Source organism: Notothenia rossii (assembly GCF_949606895.1).
Source record: "Notothenia rossii genome assembly, chromosome: 7".
In the NCBI taxonomy this organism is placed as follows: domain Eukaryota; kingdom Metazoa; phylum Chordata; class Actinopteri; order Perciformes; family Nototheniidae; genus Notothenia; species Notothenia rossii.
In genome coordinates, this window is record NC_136905.1 from 31733870 (window position 1) to 31753173 (window position 19304).

Sequence of the window (19304 nt, forward strand, 5' to 3'; positions counted from 1 at the left end):
AACCCTTACATTAAAAATAATCACCAATAATGAATTACTGAAATAAATTACAAACACAAGTGATAGTCTATTTGTTTCCAGTCGGTAATATTTCGTTGACTGACCAGTAGGAACTAAAGTGTGTGTTGTTTCTGCCCGGGGAGAAAAGACATGCGCACAGTCGGTCAACTCAAGTGCAGTCAACAAATGTTCAGAAGCTAGCTTTGAACGTGTGTTATGACAGCATGTACGTGAATAAGTTCAGTCGCCTCATGTTCGGGCTGTACAGCCGGAACACCGCCGCTGTGTGTGGGGTTGTCCAGGCCCAGAGAGCGGGAGGACGGAGCGGGTTCAGCTGGACGGCGGTGTGTAGACAGCGGACACTGTGGCTGAGGAGGAGCGCCTCTCTGGAGAGCCAGCACCACACCGTGCCCTGTCACATCAGGTAGGCTGCAACACCAACATCACATTAATCACAGTACAAGAGCCACTTGGTTATTGTTAGCTTACCTTAACATGTCACAGTTGCAGCCTAGGGGTGTTAAACTGTAGCCTTCCAAGGGTAAATTGGTTAAAGCTCCCAAAGGAAATAAAGGTCAAAAAGTGCAATTATTTTATTTACTCAAAGAGTTGCTATAACTCAACTAAATGTGTTTAAAGGCTTGGGTATGTACTGGGGAACAAGAACAATGGTGTTAAACAACAGTTGCTTTTATTAACCATTAACTGGGGGATTTACATTTCCGATTAATCGTTTCTTATGTTACATGCCAGAACATTCTACAGAATCCCCATTTATTTAGCTTGGACCACAAGCTGATCTCAGAGGGTTTGTGTTATCCAACCAACAGACCAAAGCATAAGTAATATTCAGTCGTATAGTCATAGTGAGACTGCTTACATCTGAGAAGCTTAAACCAGCAATTTCCCCATTATTATTCAAGTTGACTAATCGACTTGTAATTTAACAAATAATTCCAATATGCATGATATGCCACACATTTTAGAAAGGATGTTTTAGTCCAAGATTTGGAAGTGCAACCTCAGCTCCATTGTAATAAGACCATAAAAAACTTTGTTTCCAAAATATTCAGAGGATAAAAAAACTTTAAAGGGTAAATTAAAACCACATTGTTTGAATCCATTCAACATAATAGCATGTGTTTACTATGGTTTGGGGCAAATACATGCTATTTTTTTGCTGCTGTATTATTAATTATGTTGCTATCATTGACCCCCTAAGCATTTAGTTTACAGCTCTCATTTAAATGGTTCATAGTTTGAAAATGAATTACGGTTTTGTCGTTTAAGTTGAAAAATTATATTGATATTTGGTATTTTTAAAGCCTTGTGGGACTGGGACATTTGTGTTGTCCAATACAAAAAAACAAATTTGACTTTTTCTTAAAAATTAGAAACTTATATCAAAAAAGTATAAATAAATACCATTGTTGGTAATCATTGACAGTTCCCAAAACAACATAGAATTTAGCATACAAAAAATAATAACATTATCTGTTTGTAAATTGACATTTGTAGGGGTTAAAATTCGGAAGAAAATATATTTGTATTCATTTTGATCAGAACTAAAGTTGGTAAAAATATTGAACCGAGTGCTACTGAAACAAAATAATATATATTGATTTTTTATGTCCAAATCCAAGGTCCCAACGCCTCATTTTCAGTATTGTGTTATTAACGCTCATGTTTAGTTATTTGCAGTCTTAATGTAATCTCCTCTATCTCCCCCTGCACAGCGCCCGCTCGGCCTCCCACAGCACGGTGGACCCCGACGAGGTGAGGAGGTTCCAGTCGCTGGCCAGCAAGTGGTGGGATGAGCGGGGGGAGTTTGCTGCTCTTCACGCCATGAATGACCTGAGGGTGCCTTTTATACGGTGAGTGTTTCAACATGATATGCATGCCAATAGTCATATTTTCAAGATGTCTCACCTAAGTCACTGTCAACACAGGATTGAGAGGCGTCAAGCAACTGTGACAAAACATAACCTGGGGCAGATTCAGCCTTGTGGTATTTGAGAGCAAAAACACATACATTGAAGTAACATGAATTGGAAGTGACAGGATTCCTGCACACATCAGCACATTTTCAGCAAATAGCGTTTCAGCTCCCCCAACTCTACATCAGGGTTGTTTTGGTGCTGCTGCGTCTGTTTTGATTGATAAGATCTGCTGTAGGGGCCCCCACAAGATTATCAGTATTTACCCATCCCCCCTTTTCTGTGGTCCTGTTGGTGGAGGAGATGATGGTGATGTGTGTGTGTGTGGTGACAGTGTGACAGATCCAGTGCCACTGTGTGTCTGAGTGAGGCTGCTTTGCCTGATACGAGTCCGCCCTCAGGGTGTGTCTAAATGAGACCGCTGCTACTGTTGCTGCTGCACCTTTTACACTCTGACTCTCTTACTGTGGTACTATAGATACAAACAAATGCAAATTTTCTTGAATATTATTAGTGAACTTGAACATAGATAATAGAGTCTGGAGTCCATACAGTAATACCACATTAATAAAAGACACAATTGCAATAAACCTCCCTGTTTTTTTTGTTTTTTTCAGAATCCACCAGTGTTTTTATTCACCACTATATCACCTAACCCTAACACCTCAACCCTAATATGACATGGCTTAGTTGAATACTTGATTCTGATTGGTTAATTCGGACATTTCAGAGTTTTATATGACTGTAGTACAGTCCGCTGTCAAGGACTATAATGACCGTTGCTAAGGATGATCAAGAGAGAAAAAGGAAAAGAGGTTTAATGACGGATCGCTGGACGTCAGATAAATCAACAGAAGCAGACAGACAAGAAGTAAACATTAACGGGAACACGGTATGAGCTCTGTAGTTTTTAAGGACTTGTTGGGACTTGGACAGCCACAGAAAACATCATTCAGAGCTGCCTTCATTTTAAATTAACTTGAAATTCCAGCTGTTGGTACGCCATGGAACAGGGTTTTATTTTCTTAGTGGAAGCAATACAATTATTTATAAGTCAGTGCAATCATTTCAATTAATATGTCAATTCAATTTAATTAATGTCAAGACGTTAGTTTATTTAGTATGTGGCTGTGTAATAAGTGGGATAATATGCAGCAAGGCAGTCATATTATTATCCCTTACATAGTCACCACTTAGTCATCTTAATTCTGTCAACAAATGATATATTGAATTGTGGCAATGCTTTTATATAATATACCTATAAATATTCTAAAAAGCTTTTTTTTAAATCTCTAGAATTATAGTTTGTATGCAAGTAATAGCTCATCATGTGGAGCTGGTTTGCCATTGCCCTCACTCTGGGGTTAAGTAGCTTCTGCCTCCATCTTGCTTTGCTGTCGGGGGTTACAGGAGGAGCTGCTTTAGGTGGGGGTTACAGGAGGAGCTGCTTTAGGTGGGGGCTACAGGAGGAGCTGCTTTAGGTGGGGGTTACAGGAGGAGCTGCTTTAGGTGGGGGCTACAGGAGGAGCTGCTTTAGGTGGGGGTTACAGGAGGAGCTGCTTTAGGTGGGGGCTACAGGAGGAGCTGCTTTAGGTGGGGGTTACAGGAGGAGCTGCTTTAGGTGGGGGTTACAGGAGGAGCTGCTTTAGATGGGGGTTACAGGAGGAGCTGCTTTAGGTGGGGGTTACAGGAGGAGCTGCTTTAGGTGGGGGTTACAGGAGGAGCTGCTTTAGGTGGGGGTTACAGGAGGAGCTGCTTTAGGTGGGGGTTACAGGAGGAGCTGCTTTAGGTGGGGGTTACAGGAGGGGCTGCTTTAGGTGGGGGTTACAGGAGGAGCTGCTTTAGGTGGGGGTTACAGGAGGAGCTGCTTTAGGTGGGGGTTACAGGAGGAGCTGCTTTAGGTGGGGGTTACAGGAGGAGCTGCTTTAGGTGGGGGTTACAGGAGGAGCTGCTTTAGGTGGGGGTTACAGGAGGAGCTGCTTTAGGTGGGGGTTACAGGAGGAGCTGCTTTAGGTGGGGGTTACAGAAGGAGCTGCTTTAGGTGGGGGTTACAGAAGGAGCTGCTTTAGGTGGGGGTTACAGGAGGAGCTGCTTTAGGTGGGGGTTACAGAAGGAGCTGCTTTAGGTGGGGGTTACAGAAGGAGCTGCTTTAGGTGGATGTCAGCCAACAGATAATCCTCCTTCCTTCACTGTTTGTGTAGCGTGGTACAGAGTGAAGTAGCCCTCCACTACACATTTAATTTGAAAGTCTTTTATTTTGTTCTGCAGAGAGCAAAAATATGTATCTTATCATCACAGTTCGCCACACACACACACACACACACACACACACACACACACACACACACACACACACACACACACACACACACACACACACACACACACACACACCGTGACTTCACTCAAGTGTGTGTTTACGTTCTCTGCATGTATTCACTATACTAATACAGAAACATAATGAACATTTGCATCAACATCCAAACAATAATCATGTCTATTGCATTGCTATTCCAGACCAGTTTCATCTTGTACATTCAATATCAATTATGTATCTCTTTTAACTTATTTATTTATTAACTATACACGAGCAGTCCGGGCTCTTTAGACCGGCTCAGTGTTCTACTCTCCCGCCTCACGCTCGCTCAAGCTAACTAGGCCACCAGTGCTAACTACTGGCTAGCCATTTTCAGTACGTTACGTTTGCTGAACAAGTAACGTTCATAAACACTACTACATAAAATCCAACCGGGATCATAAACTCACACATAACATATTCACCCATCAATTACACAATTCCAACTCTCCGTTCTTACCTGCAAAGAGCAAAAATATGTATCTTATTATCACAGTTCGCCACATTAACACACCGTGACTTCACTCAAGTGTGTGTTTACGTTCTTTGAATGTATTCACGCGAGACTTCTCTTTGTCCCCGAACACAGTGTAGCGAACTCGCCCTATGCTGGTCGGAGTTAGACACTACATACTGCTAGATAACACTCCATTTTTCAAACAATAAACCAACCATTCCTTATCAGAAAACACACGGACAATTCTCACCACACTCTGAAAATGAGCTGTACTAAATGCAAATCATGTTAACCATGTAATTACTAATACTGTAGGTATATCAACCCACTGATGGCTCTGTATACCACATTTGCACGACTGCTCCTGCACCCCAGCAGAGCTTTAATGAGCACAATGCATACCCACATCTCAGCCTGTTCTGCATGTCTGCTGCCCGGGGCCGCAGCAGTCAGACAGTGTAAGGGAGCAGGGAGGGAAGGGAGGGAGGAAGGGACACGAGCGAGGGAGAAAAGGAGGGGGAATCTGTAGCCACAGGATAGTTTTTGATGTTAGCTGGCAGACACTAACATTCAGAGGGTTGTGACAGTGGATGGTGTAATCCAAAATCTGTCATTCTCATATACCTACTTATGGCTACAAATGTTCAAGGGAGAGACACATCAGGCAAAAACTATATTAGTATGCCCTGCTGAATGTTTAACAATAGCTAGTCCCAGGCTGCTCCAACAAGGTCAAGGGGAAAATCTAATAAGTTGACTTGTTGAAAAAAAACTGATAATTAAAAAAAGATTGTGCATTCTGTGATACAAGGGTTGCCAAAAATAGACGTTTTAAATCTAACATGGCAACAAATAGAAACTGTTAGTAGTAATAGTTAAACCATATTTAACCTTGCTTCATCCAATGCTGAGATGTATTGTTTGGATATAATACATGTGCTTAATATGTATGCAATTGGCATGCATTAAATAAGATAATGCCTAACTTACATTTTAAATATAACCTTCATAGCACTTTTGATACTAAAAATAACTATATTCATGTGAGTAATCAACTGGGGAAGTGATATCTATCAGTTCATATTTGTACCTTATTCATCGTTGGTGTCTCCCCTCAGTACGCGTTCATGTTCCCTCGGTTTTTACATTACAAACTCTAACATCTGATCGTAACGTGGCGGGTGCATGAAAAGTAACACGAGTAAGGCGGTTGTAGTTTTATTTGAAATTCAACCCACCTTCCATTTATCTTTTTCAGTGATAATCTGCTGAATGAGCACAGACTGGGGCATCCTGGGAAACCATTGGCAGGCCTCAGGATTCTGGATGTGGGCTGTGGAGGGGGCCTGCTCACCGAGGTAAGGGTGTCACTCTTTTGTGAGAAAGACGCAGAGCGAGTGCAAATTAGGACATGTGGACAAACTATTTTAGCTTTCTCTGTCTTTATACTTCCAGTCCTTTCACATACCAGTGTGAAGAAACCTCTAAACGTCAGCCTGATCCTCCTCCTCTGGTGATGTGGCTGGTCTCAGTGTGGTGGAGCGGACAGGCGGTCATTTATTGTTGTTTATCTGTTTGTTAGAGCTGCTAGCTGCGGCAGCTTCTGTCTCTATTATAACGGAGGACATACCAGCTGTGTGGTGTGATTTGAGATGACAAAATCAGGTCCTGTTCTTCTGTGGCTCTGTCACACAGGCTGTCATGTTCAGACGCAGAAACACGCACTGAGAAGCCCTAAAAGTGTCTGTGAGGATGGCAGCTGTGTCTCCAGGAGTCTTGTCACTGCAGCTCTTCCCATCAGAAGGGATCAGCTGAGGGAGGATGGAGATCGGCCCCTGGGCCTGCAGTTCAGCTCACAGGCCACCAGACGGCGCTGTAGTTCATATTACACCACTGTAGTTGTTTAATTACCTGCTCTTAAGTGATGTTCTCTAGTGTTCTCTAGATGCTCTCTAGACTTCAACAGCGATTATATTTTCTGCGTAGACTCCGGGCTTATGGAGTCGAGCAGAAGTTCATGTTACCGTTTTATCATGCAGTGTTGGAGAGCATCATCAGGTATGGTATCACTGTAACCTGGTACGGTAACTTGACGGTGCAGTCAAAGTCACAGATCGCTCGTCTGGTACAGACTGCTATGAAAATGATTGGGGGTTAAAAAACACCCATCTCTCCAAAACATATATGAGCAGTCCATTATTAGACAGAACAACAAATTGTGTCTGATCCCACCCACATACTCCACCCAGAATTCCATCTCCTACCTTCTGGTAGAAGATTCAGGGTTCCCAAGACAGGCTGAACCGCTATAAGCACTCATTCCTACCTATGTCCATTAAGCTTCTTAACGTTCACATGAAATGAAATGTACTTTTTAAATGTTAACCATGAGGGTTGTGCAATAGGTCGCCATTGTCAGTATGTGTGTCTGTGTATTGTGTTTGTTCAAACGGTGTATGAGTGATGATATTTGTATGTATTTTAATATTTACTATGTTTGTATATGTACATGTATGCGGAACTGCAGGACGGAGTCCAGAACAAATATCCTTACGGGGACAATAAAGTATTTCGTAACGTATCGATGTTGAAGAAGCGGGCGTGTGGCTTTGTCCCTGCGCTGTGACGCATATGTGCTTTGCACATGTAACATTTATATTTCAAAGGCTCATTCTTACTGTTTTATACTATATTTTATATGTTGCAGAATCTACCTTGATGTTAATCATAATATTCTCTCTCCCTGTAACAAAGTATTTTGTGAAGCCAAAAAAAAAACATCATAAATTAACTGAACACTACTGGTTAACTAAGAAATCAGATTGCCGATGGCAATCCTTAAACCACTGACCTACAGTGGACCCTGTCTGACTCTCTCCTCCCTCCCCCACAAGCCTCTGGGCCGGCTGGGAGCTGACGTGCTGGGTATCGACCCGGTAGGGGACAGCATTGGTACGGCCCAGGTGCACACGGCCTTCGACCCGGACCTCCGTCAGCGGGTCAGCTACCGCGCCTGCACCCTGGAGGACCTATCAGAGGAGGAGGAGCACGGGGGGGGGCACTACGACGCTGTGGTGGCCTCCGAGGTGGTGGAACATCTGGCCGACCTGGAAACATTCGCCTTCTGCTGCGGACATGTGCTGAAGGTGTGTGTGTGTGTGTGTGTGTGTGTGTGTGTGTGTGTGTGTGTGTGTGTGTGTGTGTGTGTGTGTGTGTGTGTGTGTGTGTGTGTGTGTGTGTGTGTGTGTGTGTGTGTGTGTGTGTGTGTGTGTGTGTGTGTGTGTGTGTGTGTGTGTGTGTGTGTGTGTGTGTGTGTGTGTGTGTGTGTGTGTGTGTGTGTGTGTGTGTGTGTGTGTGTGTGTGTGTGTGTGTGTGTGTGTGTGTGTGTGTGTGTGTGTGTGTGTGTGTGTGTGTGTGTGTGTGTGTGTGTGTTCACCCAAGCGTGTGCTGACGTGCATATGGTGGTCTGTTTGTTGTGTTTGCATCTGTTGTGTTTCTCTGGGAATAAGTGAGCATGTGTTTTTATGAGTTTTTGCTGCACTGAACCCTGACGAGAGTGAAAACTCAGCATCAATACCGAGAAAAGAAAAGATATTACTGAGAGAGCAGATGATTGTCATCAGTGGACTGCCGAGTGCAGAGGAAAAAAGACAGCCTAATGTTCACTAGATGCCTCTGTATTCAGTTGAGACGTGAATGGACTAGGGTTGAAAAGGCTCAGTTAATTTTGGGTTAATTTTCAAGGAAGTTTGCAATAAAAATAATGACAAACAATGGAGAACTTATTTTTAGATTAATACAGTTATAAAAAGCAACATTTGGTCCTGGCATGAGTTTTTAGCAAATGTAATTAAACTGTAATCATGTATTGCATTCAGCAGAGCACTCACAACGTCACATGATTGATAGATAGATTGATAGATAGCACCCTATTGGATTGAAATTGAGGAAAATGACTACCCTCTGCAGGCACAGTGCATTCTCCATCCCATGTGCAGCTCAGGCTACTGCACGTTCTGAGCCAAATGTCTAGGTTGTATTTATATTCATATTCAGTGAACCAGCATATAGCAGCCTATAGTTTGTAGACAAAGACAGTTTTCTGTAAAAGGTTGAAGTTGCTGTTTTTGAAACTTCTGCCTTGGTTATATGTTTCAGCTCCCTGGTAGTCTGGCAGCCAAGGCCCTAACCTCGTTTTGGTTGTTAAAGTTTTTTTTATTGCTGATTATTAATCACTTATATGTATATAATGATACCCAATTGGGTGTGGAGTTCTCACCTTTGGGGAAATTGAGATAATTGAGAAAATCCAAGATGGCCGCCACCGAACGCTTAAAATCCAGATTTGTTAATATCTCCATGACTATAGAAGGGACAATAATGACCAATATGTCGTTTTATATGTTTTCAGATACAAGGAATCAGATGAAACCATCATTGTAATGATACAAACAACATAAAACTTGTTTTTTGCAATATGCGACAAAAATTGAATATAATATTTGATGTTCTGAATGGCATATAATTCGGCAAGTAGTCGACATGCATCTGGCACATATAATTCAAAATAGCAGTTTCTGTGATATACATCTATATATTTTGCAGTTCGTCTTCACATAAAAATGAGACACAAACGGTCCCATCCAATCATTAATACATGCATAGTTATGTAACCTTTATGTTTAACTGCTACAATATATTTCAAACATATACATTTATGCATGTAATACAAGTGCGGGTAGACATAGTAACATATATATATTATAGAACATATGATACAGACATAATAACAAGCTTAGTATGTTACGATTGTTGGGTTTCAGTCGTCTGCATCGTCCACAACATCTTGGTGATCATTCTGGCAAGTACCTCCACCCTGGCAAGAACAGAACTCAGTACACGCCATACTTGCTTTTTTGCAACTACACCGTTGTGTACTGCATGGATTTTGGCTGTGGCATGTGCACTTGATGAGAGATAGCAGCTCTGGTGGGACAAGCGGGGTGTTAACAGGCACCATAGTTGGTACAAGTGCTCCGGATGCGACGTCGCGTGACCATCCATGAGCAGTGGGGTCAATTGCTGCTGGGCAGGCTTCCAGAGAACGTCGCCAAACACCAACTTGAAGATGCGCTCTGGCTACATTTGCTTTAAATGCCTCGGCAGTCGGTGGAAGTGAGCAGAGTTTTGGAGCTGTGGCTTTGCTTCTACCAATCTTTGAGGACCATGCTTTTTGTCGTGCTTCTGTGAGAGACTTGCAATTGGGCTGACCGTAACATGCCAACATGAACTTTGTTGATTGGTCTATTACATCTGTAACCTCTGATTCCATGTTGCCCACCAAATCAAGTTTATATTTGCCGGTTCTTAGAGCCTTGAGTGCAACTGCCTTGCCGATACCGAAGTAAGACGCGACTGTGTCACAGCCTGTTAGACCGTGAGCAGCCAGTAAATCAGGGATGATGCTCTTGTGTTTTTCCACTGCGGCGTTGACATCCAAAACAGTTCGGCCATGGATTGGGGAAACCATCAGAACATGCGAGGTTATCTTGCCCAGGTGGCAGAAGTGCAACAAGAGAACAAAGATGTCTGTGTCATCTGCAACTACCAGGACAGTGCCAGTCTGCACACGTGATACCTGTTGTATGATCAGGGTATCACCCTCCTCCTGTGTAGTGGTCATGTCTGGCCGTTTGTTCATTTGTCCACCTTCGATCTCAAGTGGCACCGGATCACTGCCAGTGACAACCAGTTTATGAGTTTGGAAGTCTATTTTGTGCGATACTATGTCCTCGACAATCAGGTCAATTAATTGCGCTTTATTGGAAGTGACGGTGAGCACAACTTTTTGTGGTGGTAGTCGGGCTGTGCAACGCAGCGTGTAGGTTCTACTGGCTCCTTTGTCGCGTCCGCGGCGTGTCGACTCCTTCGTACTACCCTCAATGTATCTGAAATATCAATACAATCGAATCATTAACATCGGGTCAATGCGAATATTTCATAACTGCAAACATACATGTATGTGTACTGATGTTGTGAATTTTGATCAATATAGCTAGTGTTATGCTAGACTCTAAAGCAATATGTATTTAATACATTGCCTACCTGTCAAAGACTAGATAGACATCACTGGTCGTCAAGTGTGTGCGCAGATACTTTCGGAACAGGTCGAGGTAGTCTTGTACAGTTCCAGATGTTGGCCATGGCACTACCCAAAGGATAGCACATCCATCGAGGAATGTTGTGTGCACATCCTGTTCTGCGAGCCTTCGTGATACGTCTACCTTTAGGGCGTTTTTAAGGTTTGATTTTGTTTTAGCATCTCTCATGTTTCCTTGCTGATCGAACATAGCTGTTGGAACAGGCGCCAGTTCATGACACATGAGTGTGTCTGTGTCTAGATCCCGTGAACTACGTTGCAAGCCCATGGCCCGTGCATATATGACCTCTGTGTCAAACACGTTCGTGTCTCCTACTTTAATGTGTTTACGAGACAATGACATGGTGGTAACTAGTTTGGGTATGGTGGCATGGAATCCTGCAGGCCAGCTCTCCTCAAACGACTGCATCTGGGTATGACCTATTGCTGCTGCAGTGTCCACATTGATTGATTGGTGGGTCAAAATTTGTCCGGTAACAATATTCAGTAAGCCTTTGGGATGCTTGGGATCGAGTGGATCTGTACATAGTTCAAGTTTGTCACGCAGAGCTTGTCTGTCTTTAAGCTTGTCTGTCTTTAAGATCACCCTTGATTCTTCCTGGTGTTTCTTCCTTATGCTGAGTTTGGCTCTGTGAGTGATCTCGTTCTCTCATTTCGCTCAAGTCACGAATCACACTGTGACATGTGTGCAAGCTATACGCCCATGTCTTGAGGGTTTCTGGTTTGAGTGTTATTCCGACGATTCCACTTTTCCCTTTGCCGTACCGCATAAAGGTTGTTTCAATGGCCATATCGCTCCAAATGCCATTGAAAAGCCCAGAGTTATGGTGCATTGTATGCTGTCCCTTCATGAATTGATCGGAAACGTTCTTGGGAAGGCCATGCATTGATCGTAGATAGTACAATGCATACCGAGCATAGTGTACATGGCCTGCAGCGAAAAACAGCGGAATCATATCTTTGACAGTTGCTAGATGCAACGGCCAATCAGCCTCCCTCTCAGCACGGATGAACTGGAGAACGAGAAACATGGGTTTGATGAGACACTCCACCCAAAGCTTTGTTGTTCTACTCTGAGAAGCGAGGTCGTCCAAGATGTCGGTAAGATCAGCCATGCATTCTAGTTGGTGATTGGTGAAGATGGACCGAAGTAGTTCCTCAACTAGCATTCTGAGAGCTCTAACATTTTGTGGGAATTTTTTGCCACTCAGCATCTTCAGAACGCCACCAAACACAGGGCTAAGTATTTCAACAATGCCTGTGTCAGCCATAAGGGTGCCAATGGAACCACAATAACTCATTAATAAGTGCATTCCACCAAGACGAAGGTGGATATTTCCAAGTTGAATCGGATTTTCCCATTGGACATGTAAAGCTATGCGATAGAGTTGCAAGTCGGCTGTGAACACCACATACTCTTGTCCGACTTTATGCGATAGTTGCTGTGCTTTCTTCATTGCTGCCATCATTGTTGACGGATATGCTGGCGGCATGTCTATCAGAGGTAGATATACAATGTTGGTTTTTGGCTTGAGGGTGTGACCTTGCTCTCGACACAACCGGGTGTTGTAACCATTGAACTCTGGGCAGCCTACCCGTGTAACGACATCATTGAAAAATGCAAAGTCATTCTCGGCTGCTCTTTTCCGTGATACATCCATCATCACTTGGAGTTCTGATGAAAGTGAAGCAGTAGGTATGCTGGGCATCTCTGGTTTCTTTTGCCCATAGTATACAACAAATGAGTCGTTGTCGTCTGGTATTGGTTGGCACACTTCTTCCTTTTTGATTCGCCTGATGGTGTCAGGTCCTTGTACGTCTTCATAATGTGTTGATGGTTGCATGATAATCATGGCTAGAGAATGTGTGGATGCCTTGCCATTGGGGGTCGAAATATCTGTGTCGAAATTATCGGACACCACCTGCACCAAGCCTTGCTGTGCATCAGATATTCCTTGCTCAGTGAGATCATGTGCTACCGCAAGTGCAGCGGACTTCTTGAAACGCTGGATTTCATCGTAGCTGCATGTAACACGATAGTCATACATATGAGTCAGTAATTCCTTGGAGTCGCGCATCAATATGCCCAGTGCTACTTGAAGATCTGTTGCTCGATTAGTTACAATGCTTGTAATGATGTTTCCAATCAGCAGAGCTGCAATGATGTTTCCAATTTGGGAGAAATAGCTGTCAGCAGATCTTGCAAAGTGTCTGAAACCGACTGGCTGGCTATATGTTTATCAATGTGTTTGTTGTATGAAGACTTATCGTGCTCCACGGCCTTGCATTCTCGCACAACTTGTTTGCTGACTTTGGCAATACTTCGTGAGATGTCATCCTCTTCATCATCTTTCACTAGTTTGAGCGTTTTGGCAGTATTTTCTGTGAATGTGACTATGCTTGCAAAGCCTGGGGCGGATAGGACAAGAAGTTCACTGCCAAAATGCTGCCGCAGCTCTTCGAGAAGTCTTCGCCTACTAAGTGTCCTGCCAGAGTTGCTTGAGTATTCATGGAATAATTCGAGTGAGTTCCATATCCGATGTTTGTCAGCTTTCAGCTCCTTCAAAGTATGATCCAGGCCTATGTCAATGATCGCTCCAGTTGCTTGTTCAAGGTGATCATGTTGTGATAGATATTTGTTGGTGAAAAAGCGACTCATACAATCTCTGTGATAGCGTGCCTCCACTGCATGCAAGTCACTCAACGCACCTTGCACTCGATGCCTGACATCATTGGCCCAACTGTCTGCCCTGGAATCGCATTTCTCAAGTAAATACACCTTATATGGCTCTCCACTATGCTCCGAATGAGTAGAACGACAGAGGTACGCAGGTCGCCATCGTTCTGGATGTCGTTCATTCTTGTTTAGTTCACATAGCTGCCCGTAATACAGACAGTGGTGCATAAAGTCAAAGACGCTTGACGAACGGCGAAGGCGTTTTGTAGACGGTCCGGCTTCTTCATCAGTGTCAGCTTTCAAATATTTTGCCAAATTAGTTTTTGATGTGTACCGTGAAACACAATTTTTGTGATAGAACACACTCAGGTCTGGATCGGTGCTGAACTGAGTTTCCAGCTCAGTGAACAAACTGTCTTTGTACGTCTGGCTTGCTTGTATGATTGAGATTATCCGGGACGATCCGGCACTTTTAGAACATGGCTGCCTGTCATCACATTGGTCTCCGTATTTCGACTTGAATATGCACTGTTCATCCATCACTTCTGCAAAGAGACAAAGAACTATCATTACAATAATGGTTTCATCTGATTCCTTGTATCTGAAAACATATAAAACGACATATTGGTCATTATTGTCCCTTCTATAGTCATGGAGATATTAACACATCTGGATTTTAAGCGTTCGGTGGCGGCCATCTTGGATTTTCTCGATTTTCTCAATTTCCCCAAAGGTGAGAACTCCACACCCACCTGGATATCATTATATACATATAAATGATTAATAATCAGCAATAAAAAAAACTTTAACAGTCAAAACGAGGCTAGGCCAAATAATCCACTTTGGCTGCCGGACTATGGGGGTTGCTTTTGGTTTGAATTCATGCATGTTATACACTCTTTACTGCTCACTGTTTCATTTTTGTACAATAAAATCCTCTTTAAACTCTTAATTTGCATGAAGCCCAGATTATCAGCTAATCAGTTATTTCCCCCATTAGCTAATCAATCAGCAGATAAGTCCCCACATTGCACATTTCAGATTGTATGTATTAAGAAAGTAATACATGTATATTGCAAAAATATACAAGAGAATGTCTGCTTATCATATGGTACATACAGTGTAAACAAATATCCACCATATTTCTATTTGACTTCCCATAGTTAATTACCCTCCTCCTCCTCCTGGAATATTTCCAGAATGATGCAATCCAAAACTCTCTTTTCCCTTTCTCTCTTTCATCTCTGTGTTATTTAAAAAAACATTCACATACAACTTGCTTCAGGGCACCTGTGCTGGGATGCTTTAGCATGAGTTCTTGTATTGTTTGGATACATTTTCCTGTTTAAGAAAAATTATTAATTAAGAACCATTATTTTCAACCTCTTCCACTCTCCTCCCAACACCCCCCCCCCCCCCCCCCCCCCGTTTTCTTTTGAAATAGTTAATCTTGACATAGCTGAGCCTTGAGGTTGGGCACTGCTGCTTTCTGGACTCAGTGTATCTAATCCATTCTAACTTGTGTACATAGTACCTGTAAGGGTGTGACGTCGTCGCTTTAAGAAAACATGTTTTACAGTTTCATCAATAAGAGCTGTACATCTTTTATACTTTTGAAACTAAGACTGTTCCTCTCTGTGTGTGCAGCCAGGCGGCTCCCTCTTCATCACCACTCTGAATAAAACCAACCTGTCCTACGCGCTGGCTATTGTCGCCGCCGAGCAGCTGCTGCGCATCGTTCCCAGCGGCACGCACGATTGGGAGAAGTTCATCAGCCCCGTGGATCTGGAGCGCCTCCTGGAGTCCAGTAAGACCCTCCGTTTGCATATTTCCATAAATAAGAGCACACACAGGTTAAAGTAGTGTCCTTGTCGTGGCTTCCTTCCTTGTTTACCTATAAAGCCACTAGACACCTTAAACAGACATGTTTGAACTGGTTTTCTTCCTTTGATATTACTTGCAGTTAGAATAGTTACTTGGCCTCCGATGGTTTGGATGGTATTAGGCGATGTGTTTGCTCAAAATAAAATAACAAGCTTTTACATGTGCAACAAAGAAAAGAGGCCTTTACAATATTCAAAACAAATAAGCATAACTCAAATAAAATAACAAACAACTTGGGTATTCTTTCTTCTTGATAAGGCTTACATAACTTAATAACTTAAAGGGTAGTTTAACGTTTAACAACTGTTCCTCAAGGGCGTCTTTCTAGCAGGTTTCCCATCACTGTCACTTTAGAGGAGGCGCCGTGGGAATTGTAGTCTTTTATAGTCTGTTGACTACAGACGTGAACATTAGGTGGCCTTTCTTATAAAAAACAAAATACTGGCTCTAACAGTCCTCTTTAAACCATAAACTAAAGATTGGGAAGTGCTAATAACCAGTAAGAATAAAATTCATCCTGTAAACCAGGGGTTACAAACCTTTTTTCCCAAGAGCCCCCCCAAATGACTCCTGTTGGAAGTTGCCCCCCGCAACAGCGGTAATTAAAGTTTAAAAGTCTCTAAAATGCTACAACTGCTGTCACAAACTGGATGAATGTGAAGTATTTTGTTAAAGGAGGATGAAAGCATAATTAAGGAGCACTATTGGAGTGACTTTGATGGTTATTGGACTCAGGATTAATTCATTTGGATTCCCGCTGTATGAAGAAATTAAAGGACGGCGCAAGTGGGAACAATTCACAAAGGGATTAAACTGTTTAAAACACATGTTCAAACTAAGCCGGATTTTGCCGATGTGTTTATGTGGATTCAAAAGTTGTAAATAATCTACAAAATTGAGGAGACCGATCTGATCGGAGCAACTTTGACAAATAATCCAACTGAAACCGGCATGGACAATGACTATGTTTTAAAAATGCGCTTATCCAGAAAAGCCCGGTTTGGACACTTTACGGGCAGAAGAAACATTTCTATTAAAGAAAGAATGATACATTTCTGTGTTTTTATGCCAATAATAGCTTCTAACTTGAATTGTTATTCAAATTAATTCATCAATTTTTTTAATATTTTATTGTAATGTAGAGACAAGGCTTTTAGCAAAAATCATGTATTGCGTTACAATTATATGTAAAAAAACAACAACATTTGGCCTCAAATCAGCTGAGGCCTGGCGCCCCCCAGGTTGGGAGCCACTGCTGTAAACGACCCAATCAGAAAGTTGTTTCCTTCTGTTTGTAGGCTTATGTCATAACCAGCCACTAATATCAGATACATCACATGTGGTTGCCAGGCCAGAGTTATATAATGGGCGGAAAAGGAAAAGCAACGTATGTCTTTGTGCTGCTGTCAGTCCCTCTCTAACACCCCTCCATCCTTCCATCCTCTCTCAGATGGTTTCTCAGTGCAGTCTGTCCAGGGGATGCTGTACAACCCCGTATCAGGAGCCTGGAGCTGGACCAACAGCACGGCCATCAACTACGCCCTCCACGCTGTCAAAGCCAGAGAAGACCCCCACACAGAGCAGGCGCAGGAGAGCACCACAGACACACACAGCTGAGACACACAACAATCAGAAAATAGACTCACGTTTGTGTGAAGTCCTAACTACCCTGTGGCCAGCTGTGAAGCAGCAAACGAGACAGCGGTTATTAAAGGAAAGGGACAAACAGCCTTGAGGTTGAATTAGAGATGTAGCTGCACTCAAAATAACATGGCAACATCCGCCTTTGCTTTGCTTTAAACAGTGTTTTATGTGCTGTTCAAGGCCATTGTGCATCCTTTGATTGTGGCTTTCAACAGAGTTTATACTTTCACATGCATTATTTGAGTATATACTGTACAGCAGGGAAAATGTATTAATTCAAATGAATGTTTCTGTCTGCTAACAATAAATATGATTTCCTGTTGGTTTTTGCTGCACACTGGAAATATTTTTTTCAATGCTAAAGCATGTGTCCACACACAAGGATAGGACAATCACATCCTGTGGGATTATAAAGGGTCTCATGTGGAAGTATTACATAAGTCAAATCAAGCCTGAAGCAGAGAGTAAGTCATGCTAGCATGATGTTCTTAAAGTGCGTGCAAAGATGAGATTTCTAAACACAACGGACTGTGAGATTGATGTTGTCTTTTTCAAGAATGGTTACTTGTGTTATTTGACTGTAGGAGATATTAAATGTGTCACGAAAAGCTACTGCATTGATTTGTATATAATTAACATGCAAATTACAAAAAGCTAGAAGAGTTTGAAAGAAAGACAACAGTAATCTTTTTTTTTACCCGGTGTTTCTTCAAATTATTTGAAGAATTTTGAGGTTTGGATTGTTGATGGAAGAAGAAAAAAAACATACGGTAATTGTAAAGGATTAGAGAATTATATGAGAAATAATCAGATGAATACATAATGAAGATGATACTTATTTAATATGACACACCTCCACCAAGTACAACAGTATAATCCTGCTTGTACATTAATGCAGAAGTAATTGTAATCGTATGACATATAATGCTACCACAGTCATATTGTACATTATCCTGATTACCTTAGATCAGTGGTTCTCAACCTTTTTACACCAAGTACCACCTGAGAAAATAGTTGGCTCTCCAAGTACCACCATATGACCAATGTTAAAATTCTCTCTCTCTCTATCTCCCTCTCTCTCTCTCCCCACAAGTGAGAATATAAAGAACAAAATAATAACTTATTCTCACACAACAAATGTCAACTGTACACACATGTCATTTCCTGGACCTACACCAAAGTTTGAATGTAGGCCTCCTGCAACAACCTACATCGTAACAGAAAATGTCCTATTGGGAATTCAGTTCCACAATAATAATGAAAGCCTCCAGGAGCAGATGAGCCTAAGGGCTAATAGCTCATCTTCAGTCTGCTGATGTTTTCTATTGCCATTTCTGTGGTAGCAAAGTAAAAAAGAAAAGAGATAAGAAAAAAGATAACAATTAAGGACAAGTGTGTGCTTTTTCAGCGTTTGACCTCGGTCACAGCCTTCTCTCCATTGTTTGAGCAAATGTCTTCTTCCTAAGTCACTTCTGTCCTCCATCACAGCGGCTGTGCATATCACTTTTGCGTTGCTTGCGGAGCCTGTGCTTGTGCTCGGTTGACGACTGTCCTCCTCCTCATTCACTTGTTCACTTCGCTGGTGATATTCTCCTCTGTACCTCTCTTCCGAATACCTCCCGTTTTGAGCCACGTTTTTAACATCATTCAGCTTTCTTCTTTCTTTAGCTTGCTTGCAACGTTAGCGGGTAGTAAGGTCGTAATTAGCAACGCCGGGATACAATTTTTAAAATGTTTTCGTTTCTAAATCTAAAAACAGCAATAGCCTATTAGAACTAATTTAAACCACAATTTCAATTATCTCAAGCTTATTTTCATTCGTTGTAGTATTTTGATAGTATGATTTATTTTGTAATTAATGTTATTCAATCAAGCCTCAAACTGATGGCACTTGTCCCTATAGCCTGTTTTAAATTGAAGTTGTCTGAGGTCCTTACCATCAGCTGCTCTTGCAGTAATAATAGTGTACCTTAATGTCCCAAATGTGCACAATGTAGTGACTGCTTTTCATATTTTTGTTTACTTAGTTGTGTTTCCTGTATTTTATATGTCTGTGTTATGTGTAAAGGTTAAAGGTGGGGTAGGTAAGTTTGAGAAACCGGCTCGAGATACACTTTTTGTTATATTCCATGGAATGCTTTTAACATCCCGATAGCAATGAATATCTAAGTGTTTTGACAAAAAATCCA

The 19304-nt window shown here is 42.1% G+C and overlaps 2 protein-coding genes across 2 annotated transcripts; one reads left to right on the forward strand and one right to left on the reverse strand.

Annotated features, from left to right (window-relative positions):
• Positions 1 to 106: 106 nt before the first annotated feature.
• On the forward strand, positions 107 to 17438 carry coq3 (coenzyme Q3 methyltransferase). The gene is made up of 6 exons (XM_079694659.1): positions 107 to 424; positions 1737 to 1874; positions 6009 to 6108; positions 7645 to 7896; positions 15235 to 15394; positions 16922 to 17438. Exons 1-6 carry the CDS (start codon positions 225 to 227, stop codon positions 17086 to 17088), a joined length of 1017 nt encoding a protein of 338 aa, XP_079550785.1. The 5' UTR covers positions 107 to 224; the 3' UTR covers positions 17089 to 17438.
• On the reverse strand, positions 9132 to 11469 carry LOC307047624 (uncharacterized protein). Its single transcript, XM_079694658.1, has 2 exons — positions 10856 to 11469; positions 9132 to 10698 (listed from the first exon to the last, which is right to left on the reverse strand). Exons 1-2 carry the CDS (start codon positions 11317 to 11319, stop codon positions 9570 to 9572), a joined length of 1593 nt encoding a protein of 530 aa, XP_079550784.1. The 5' UTR covers positions 11320 to 11469; the 3' UTR covers positions 9132 to 9569.
• Positions 17439 to 19304: the final 1866 nt, after the last annotated feature.